This window comes from Felis catus, chromosome X, assembly GCF_018350175.1.
Source record: "Felis catus isolate Fca126 chromosome X, F.catus_Fca126_mat1.0, whole genome shotgun sequence".
NCBI lineage: Eukaryota > Metazoa > Chordata > Mammalia > Carnivora > Felidae > Felis > Felis catus.
The window spans coordinates 41,218,911-41,228,192 of record NC_058386.1 but is presented as its reverse complement, the minus strand read 5'-3'; the positions used below and the strand labels follow the sequence as shown (position 1 = coordinate 41,228,192).

At 46.4% G+C, this 9,282-nt stretch overlaps 1 protein-coding gene across 6 annotated transcripts in view; it reads right to left on the bottom strand.

The window, feature by feature from the left end:
* Nucleotides 1–593: 593 nt before the first annotated feature.
* Nucleotides 594–9,282, bottom strand: part of JADE3 (jade family PHD finger 3) — a 135,824-nt gene continuing 127,135 nt past the window's right edge. For 5 of the 6 annotated variants that reach the window (XM_045050418.1, XM_023249517.2, XM_023249516.2 and 2 more), the window contains 3 exons: nt 7,315–7,785; nt 5,767–5,884; nt 594–3,700 (listed from right to left, as the gene is read on the bottom strand). In XM_045050418.1, coding sequence (XP_044906353.1) covers nt 2,790–3,700; nt 5,767–5,884; nt 7,315–7,785 — 1,500 coding nt within the window. In that variant the 3' untranslated portion in view covers nt 594–2,789. Of the gene's footprint in view, nt 3,701–4,434; nt 4,499–5,766; nt 5,885–7,314; nt 7,786–9,282 lie in introns of all 6 variants that reach the window. The other variant, XR_006592852.1, reaches the window with a different exon arrangement.

Below are 9,282 nucleotides of genomic sequence, written 5' to 3'. Positions count from 1 at the left end.
GGAGGAGGAGGAAGGCAGAGGAAGGGAGAGAGGGAGGGTGGGGGAGGGGGGAGGGAGGAAGGGAGAGAGAAACAACCGTGGCTCTTAACTATCTTCACTACTGATTTACCCAATGACCTTTAGCAAGTACATTTCTCAAAACGTAATGAAAATGTTTTTTAATGCCCCCAACGTCCCCCCGTGACACTACATAACCTGTATCACATTCATATGCTCACACGACTCCAAGCAGAATGAGTATCGTAAAGAGTGTGTATTCGAGTGATGCCCGAACTAAGCCTTTTGGACTTTGTGACTTTAGATAGGATCCATTTCCTTGGTGATTTTAAATGATGGTTTTGTCTTATTAGCCTGATGAAATCATGATTTTGGGGTAGAGTCCAAGGTCCCAGAGTTCTCTTTGGTCCCCGGTATTGGACATGAATCATGGATCTGTGCTTCTAAACATTCAATTCCTCCTTCTCCCCCTCCGTCCCTTTCCCCCCACCATCTGTTTTGTTTAACGGATGAGATTTTTTTAAATATAAGAGGAACGTATGTAAGATTTTCTAAAACCCGCATGCCAAATTAAGAAATTACCACACTGACAGTCGTTAGCAGTTTTCATAATTTAATGAAAAAGTATTGGTAAAAAGGTGACATTTGAAAAAAGACTGAATTTGTCTTGGAAAACTGGACTATATAAGACAAAATGAAAAAAAATTAACAAAAGAAGGTTAAGAGGTAATACTTCAAACAACAGCAAAATGTAGCAAATACATTTTGGGGCAATTGAAATTTACACAACTGAAGGCTCCTTCATTTACTTAGGAAAATCTTGTAAAAATATTACAACTATATTTCCCTGACTGAAGTTATTTTAGTCAATACTCTCCCCATGGCATTACATATGGAATTTGGCTGAAGCACTTTTTCAATGTTTGCTTTTCCTTGCACTCACTCAGAACCAAAAGGCATGAAAGGACTCGGGCTACCGGCCTCGAGCGGAACAGAAGGCCCCTATAGCAGAGCTCCTTACCTCTTCCTTAGAGGGAAGGTGTCAAATTCACATCCACCCCAGCAGAGCTCAGAGGGAAAAGCACAGAAACCTAGTGCGTCCATAAGGAGGAACAGTCTTCCTCGTGTGGATGATTCTTAGCTGCTTCCACTCAAACAAAACACAGGACGCCTACCACACGTGCTCTGGCACGTTCACACGTGTACACAGGCATAAAAGAAACATTTTCAAGGTGTGGCCAAAGAGGAGGCAAAATACAGAAGTTTTCCAAAAGGGAGGAGAAAACACGAGCCACGGGACCCATTAACAAGGCTTCGAGAACAGAAGTGGGGACAGGAACGCCGCTGCCCAGGCTCCCGCATGGGGGGGGGGAGGGGACAGAGGGGCCCTGGCCTGCCCTTGGGCCACTGGCGCGCCCACTGCAGCTGGGCTGTTTGCTTTACCAGGAGCCAGCTTTAAAGATCGAAAAATGGCCTCTTTTTGTCTGAAAATTCCCACTATGCTTTCCCAAACCAGAAGAAAGAGAATATTAATTTAAGGCTAAGAAGAGAGAGCAGAGAATTATAGTCGGCTTCACATTTTAAAAACTGTAACATGTTCCCCTTCTTTTAAATGGGAAGCAGACGTGTTTTATCCCCCCCCCCCAAATGTAATTATTCTCTTCCTCCCACAAATTATTCAAGGCTGATTGTTTGGGAACAGGGTATAAGCAACTTCTGAAAAACGGCTCCAGCCTTTTTGTGTGGGGAACTGCCTCGGATTCAAAGTTGGTACAAAGCTAAATTATATCCATGTGTTAAACACATGCTTTCAAATTCTGTTTGACAATAAAAATCTGTTTCAAAATTAAAGCAGGTAAGAATACTTAACCTCTGTGCATCTTACTATATTTTAATTATACCTCAATAGAAACTTTATAAACATTAAAGCAGGTATACAAAAAAGTGTCAGCCAAACTTATTTAAGTCAAACTGATTTGAAAACAAGAACACAAAACCCCTGACCTGGTACAAATCCTCCGGAATTGGTCTCACTTTGGGAAAGGCTCTGGGATCCCTCCCAAACGCCTAAGTGGAGAGAATCTGAGCATTTTCCTTGTACCTCTGTAAACACTATCCACAAGTTAGCCTCTCACGCTCGTTCGATGGGCCAAGTAGTTACAAGCGCGCCCCTGACCAGCAAGTCTAGGAACAGGCACTGGACACTTAAGAAGCATCAAGAGTATTGACTTGGTAGGTAAGATACTGCGAAAGGAGCTCAACCTTGTGCTGAGCCAAGGAAGAGGGTAGTGAATCTGACAGTATCTGAGATGTTGGTCCCTGGGCTCTCCCTGAAGCGGGTTTCCAGGTACCAATGGAGTTAGCAACTTCCTACAGACAGGAGCTGTGGGAGGTCACGTGCCGTAGCTTCAAAAGGGAAGTAGTTTTAGTGTCTGATAATCACGGTCTCTTGCAAATGCGTTAACGATGCAAGGACTCTTAATACATATGTGCATCAACGTGGTAACAGGACTGGAGAGCTGTCCCAAAGTATTTACTGAGCAAGTACTCTGGGCCCAGCTGTTCTCAACAGCCTCTGGCAGAAAAGACTTCTGGACAATCTGTAATTCCTAGAATGTGCTTGCGAAAAGTAGACTTGAAGCGGTTTCAAAAACTGCAAGTCAATTCGCTGTGAAACGTTTTATTCTTTCACTACAGTTCCTCCTAAAGTACACTAGAATCCTTTTGGTGTGGGGGTCTGCCCCAGTGTATGGGGCAAAGGCAAAGACTGAGCTATTCTTGGAGGTTTCCGATCACCTTTGCATTGAACTGTGGGAAAGGGGATGTGTCTTGCTTTTACCGTGGCAATCCCGTCGAGAGTCGTGGGCAGGATTTTCCCTGTCCGAGCTAACTCTCCTTACCCTGACTTTCTCTTTATTCCCATCACTCTCTGCTTCTGAATCGCTCAGCTCCAAATCTGGGCAATACCCATCGTTTTCCTGATACGGAGCTCTCCCTGCAGACCGCCTCACAAGCTGCTTGCCCCAGAGCTGCTCCTTGGGGCTGACGTTCTTGGTTGGCTTCACACAACACTGGAGGTCCTCCGTGGTCCTCACCCACCTGTTGGTGGCCTCCTTAAAGGACCTACTGAAGTGTTCCACGGTCGATTTTCTAAAGGCGCCCTGACTGGCCAAGTGGGAGCTGAGCATGGACTCCTGGTCACAGAACACCTCACTCGAGCTGTCTTTTTGGGTGACATCTTCAGACCAGCTGCCCTCCAGGCCGTTGGATTTGGCGAGCTTGGAGGTAGACTGACTCTTCCCATTCCCGATGGAAGACTGGCCATGCAGGGCAGCCTGGAGGACCAGAGGCTTTCCCAGTGACTGCCCATGGTAGAACTCCGGGGATGGAGTTCTCCAAGCAGGACTGGGGTCCTTTGCTTCACTTCTAGAGTGGGTGAGACTGGCCAGCAGACGGTTACTCTTGCTCTCTAGTGGATGTCTTGGGTACGATTTCATTCTCATTTCTAGTGACTCCTGAGGCACCTGCATGCTCCTTATACTGGGAACAGGGGAGCTGCTGGCAGGAGAGAGGGGTCCATGATCAGGCTCTGTGGAGCTGTTTCTGCAGTCTTCCGGGGCTGATCTCGGCATTTTTAACTTTAAGGTGATTCTTGGAGGCGGGTAGAACAATGAGTTTTCTAGTGTACTTGTCAAAGGAAGTCCTGAGATCAAAAAGACAGACTCATTTTAACAACTGATTTAAATAACGGCATATATGCTTATTACGGCACGGTGAGTTCACATACCCACTCTTCCAAATGTCTAACGGGCCCCTGACTTTGATGTGTATGTGCGTCACGGGATAGGAGCCGGAGGGGCTGAACTAGAGGCCGGGTGGGGTGGGGGTGGCTACAGGTGGGAAACTCAGCGGAGCCACTGCTTGTCGTGTGGCTCTCGACCTCTTCACCTCTGCCCTCCCAGGCTGTACAATGATCACAAAGACTAGTGTGCCACCTCCTACATCCCCATCTCTGCCCCCTTCCACTTCTGAAAAGAATGTCATAGCAGTGGTTTGGAACAGGGTCTCCCTATTGGGGTGTCTGCGTGTGTGCAGGTGCGGGTATTGCACAGGACTCAGGATGTGCCTGAAAAGACATGTCAGACCCTACCCTCCAATCTTTCCCACCCTTCCCCCAAAGTCAAATCCAAACACTCAAGAACACAGCATAGGTTTTGGTGGACGAAGAGCACGTGAGTATGTGTTTTAACTTGGCAACAGTAGAAATGGTAGCGGGTGGTTCCTGTGTACTTTATGCCTGTAACCTCAAATAGTCTCCTCACTGTGAATCCTGGGCGGGGCAGGTTTTGCGGTGGCAAGGCCAGCAGAAAAGAATCATGACATTCCTGCCAGTCGCCTGCTTTGGGCTCGGCCTGTGGAGTACTGGCAATCAGTTACCTGGTTCTGTCATCCTACGATCACTTTTAGAACAGATCTTCCTTTCTCTATTAGTTTGGGTGCTCTGAAATTAAAAAAGTACTTCTAAATCATTCCTCTTTGCATAGGGACTTAACTTTTCCCCGTGAGAGGATAACTATTAGGTAGTACCTGGGCAACAGGTGTTCCCTAAGGGTGCATGTTGAATACTCACAGCCCCCGTGTTGCTGCCACCTGCTGATACCACAAGCAGTTACGGGGCTGGCACCCACCAATCAGAAGCCACATGGCTTAGGGGACAATCTCCCTGGCACGCAGGGACCCTCCTTGCCGTCCTTTGGTTTTCTTGGTCTTGCCCATCACAGTGGCTTTGTGGCTGAGCAGCCCTGCCGCCTCCTGCTATAGCATTCTGCTGTGACCTAGGATACTTATAAACACCCCAGAGCCTTCGATGCCTACCTGACACCTCATTTCTGGGTGTTTCTCTCACTCTACGGCTGGCCCTTGGCCGGAGCCGGGTTCTGCGCACCCCACACACTGACTCCCGGCTGCCCAGGCTCTGCCGCCAACCTCGGTATTACAGGAGGTACAGGAGGGTTACAGATGTCACTGAATAGGACTGTCATCGCAGCCGAGCTCCCCATGCTTAGGGCACTGGAATTATGCTCTCCTGTCTCTCTCGCTAAGCGGGCAGCATACCCTACAGGCAGGGATTCTGTCTTGCGGACTGCTCTACTTTCTTGCCCAGTTCTTAGTCCACAGCAGGTGCTCGACAAATATTAGTAAATAAGAGACAGAACCCAGATCTCCTAACTACTGGCTAAGGTTTTAACAAAATATGGTTAAGATGAGTAACCTCGGAGTTAAATGTTTTCTGGAAACTAGGATTAGGCCCTATTGTATGGATTTCTAAGTCAATCTGATGATTACAGAATAGCTCATGGCTTTAACTAGTGGCCCCTAATATGTCTGACACCTAGATTATCCGCCCCAGACCTGCAAGTCCCCCAACCCCACCTTGAGATTTCTTGCCTCATGAGTTGATAGCAAGATGCGCCATGTTACGTCAGGGTTGGAGCAGAGCAAATGAGATATTCGACAAGAATTTGAAAAGATTTTTAAGTAAAACAACCGACAGAAAATTTAAATTGTTAAAATGGGATGAAATCAGAGTCTATATATTGCTTAGGACTTTTTTTTCTTTTTTTAAAGTAGGCTCCATGCCCAGTGTGGAGCCTAACTCGGGGCTTGAACTCACATCCCTGAGATGGAGGCCTGAGCTGAGATGAAGAGTCAGACGCTTAACCTGCTGAGCCACCCAGGTGCCCCAGGGCATCTTTAACATAAGGTTACCTGCAGCCATTTCCTGGTTGATAAGCTGGACTTGCAAACCGAAGATCTGTTCCTGTATTTTGTTTTGTGACAGTTTCAGCTTCTCTCGCCTGCTTATCATGTAGCACAGATTTCGCACCTGAAAGCCCAATCCCCGGCAAATAGAGATTTTTGTCATGTTACGTGAACCCGACAATTGAAATCGTTTAGCCAAAATTAAGGCAACGAAAACCAAGTGGGGGCACGGGGGTGGTGAGGAGAGAAGACAACACAAAACGCTGCATAAGGAGAGCCACTCTATGGGAAGTCACGTAGCATGGTCCGGCACGGGACCGTGGTTCCCACATTGATCGGCAGCACAAGAAAACGCTCCCAAGCCACCTCCTGAAACCTACTCTCCCTGCAGCGTGATGGGCTCGATGTTTATACGCACAGCCAAGTTGGGAAGACCGAATGATGATGTAGTGTTCTGGCCTTCCCTTTAAATTCCTGAATAAAACACTGGCGATGCTGGATCCAGTACAATTTTCTAATGAGCGCTGGACCAGCAGGATAAAGGTCTGCCGGACAGACTGACAGTGGTTTTTTGCTCACACCTCCTGCTCAGCCAAATCTCTACAGCCCCAAGGGTGCGATCCACGTGCTCCCATACTTCCCACCCCGCCGGACCAATCATCCCACCTTTCTGTGCCCCAGTTTAGTCATCGGTAAATAGGGCTAACAACAGTACTTTCCTCACAGGCATGTTAGGATTAAATGAGTTAATATTTATGAAATGCTTCGAACAGTGTTGCCACATAGTAAGTGCTATCGATGTGTGAGTTAAATTTTACAAAGTGAGCCAAATCTGTTCTCTTCCAGATTCTGGTGGCAGAGAGAAAAAACAAGCCATCTCTATAATTACACTTGATTATAAAATTCTGTAGGGTAAACACAGGGCCTAACTTATCTTTGAATAAGTGAGTTAAACTAAATTATCTGGTGTCGAGACTTTCAATCAGAGGCGATTCTGACCCCCAGGGAGCATTTGGTAATCTGGAACCATTTTCTGCTGTCATCATTTGGGTATGTGTTGGGAGGGGGATTGGCTACTGGGTAGAGGCCAGGGACACTGTTCAACATCTTCCAGTGTTCCCCACGACAAAGGACAGTCCCCCCTACAATAAGGAACTAGCCAGCCCAAGATGTCACTAGTGCCGAGTTTGAGAAACTGCTTTTTCCTCAATAAAATTAATTCTTAACTCAGCCCACAGTCTCACGTGTCAGTAAAATAGAGCTGAGCCAATTTAGGCTCAACAGTGAATAAAAAGTAAACCAAATGAGAATTTATCTCAGATTTAAGCTTCATAAGCATGTAAGCGAGGGCTCTCCAGTTCCCTTGAAAGTGACTGCCAAAAATTTAAACAGAGCCCAATGCTCGGGGCCACAATGTAATCAGAAGATAAGCAAGGACACAGAAGCCCACACTTTAAATGAGCTGACCTTTAAAAACAGAAACGAAACTGGAAGCGGGGCCTCCATTTCTATGCAGACTGAGACCTAAACAGTAGCCACAGCTGATCGCCTTACCCTCTCTAGGTCTTGGCGTAGATGCATAAACATTCTCATGCGAGTGTGAATACTCTCCTCTTTTGGCTGCACCAGGCCATTTTCTTCATCCTGCTTCGGAGGAAATAATGGCTTATTGAAGTTACTTTTCCGCTTCAGTTTCCAGTAGTTATAGATAAAGTCCACAGCTAGCGTAGGCATCCCCAGTTCTGTGGCCACATCTTCCACGCGGACCAGGGAATAGAACTCCTCCTCCAGCTCCCGAAGCTTCTGCGCCCGCAGGCTGATTTTTTCACTTTTGGCCTGGCTCTGCTCAGTAGCCCTGTGCATGGGGTACTCGGCCTCCCTGAGCTTCTGCCTGTTTTGGCTGTGCTTGAGGCAGTATGACTTGAACTTCACTTCATCCCCCTCATCTAGGATGGTCTTCATCTCTAGGCTGTGCTCAAAGGCACAGGTGACGTGGAAGGCAGTGATGCAGCTTTTCACAGAGCACTGTAGGAAGAAAAGATGCGTTAAGGGGGCAGGGCTGGGGGGGGGAGGGGAACCGCATATCCCAGGGCTTAATGTGAGAGCTGCTCACGGGAAGCAGAGGCGAGGCAGGGAGAAAACTGGCCCTAACCGGACTATGACAGATGCTTTACAAGTAACTCAGGAAATCTGCTTGTATAGAAAACAGAAAGAAGAGGCAAAAAAAAAAAAAAAAAATTCAAACTCCCCTTTAGCTCGGGCCTGAAGTTTTTCTCAGAAGTCTTCCTTGGCTTCTGTGAAGAGTCATGCTGTACCTTCTCTGTGGCCCTCACGTCGCTTATCATATGCTTCTATAGTAGTACTTTTTACAGTGTACCTACAGTATAGTGAGCGTCAGAACCCTGGCCAGAGCTCCTAAAGACAGAAGCCGTGTCATTCATCTTTGCATTGCCATCAACTATTGAACAATCAGGCGCTCAAGAAATGCTTGTAAACAAACAAAAGAAAAAACGAAGTCAATATTGTTGCCAGAGTATCTACTGGTTCTAAAAAGGTCCCAGGAACTCCAGTATCTAAGCAACCCAACTTGTTGAAATTGTTCTTATAGAGCTGTGCTAACACGGTAGCCAACTACCCGTAAGTAGCTATTTAAATTTAATTTAATTACATATACAGTATGCACATGTAATTGGGGCGCCTGGGTGGCTCAGTCGGTTAAGTATCTGACTCTTGATTTCGGCTCAGGTGATGATCTGTTTGTGAGTTTGAGCCCCACATTGGGCTCTATGCCGATAGTGCAGAACCTGCTTGGGATCTTCTGTCTCCCTCTTTCTCTGCCCCTCCCTCACTCTCGTAAGTGCGTGTGTGTGCACTTTCTCTCTTGCTCTCTCAAAGTAAGCTTAAAAAAATACAACGATATACAATTAAAAATTCAATTCCTTAGCCACCCTAGCCACATTTCAATCATACTGGACAGCACAGATTTCCATCACTGCAGAACGTTCTAAGGAACATTAGGGCTACAGACAATCTGAAATTCAGTTTGTAATGTTTTGCCATTTATAGATGCAACACATTTGTTAAGTATCACTGCATAGCATGTACTGAGGATTCATTTACAGGGCAACAGAGTAGGAAGAGCCGGCCCATGACTGCTGTACTCCTGTGTTTTAGTTAGTCTCAATTACCATTTGTTATGGTTACAATGCTATAGCTTTCCTTCCAAAGATTTTAAATACATGGGAGAGAAAGAAATGGAGGATTTGTTTCTAAAAATAGTGGAGAATTCCCATGGTGAAAGCCAAGTCTCAACTCTTTTGGAAGCCTGAGTCTGGAGGGCAGACTGCCCAATTAATTATATGTTGGGGGTTTGTGATAACTACAAATAGGGAATGACCTCAGATACAAATAAAGACTAAAAAATGCAAAACCTGACAGGTCTCCTTCTAATAGACGGAGAAATTCAACACCTAAGAGAATGCTGGCAACCATCAAAGCTTTAAAGGAGGCAGACTGCATTTA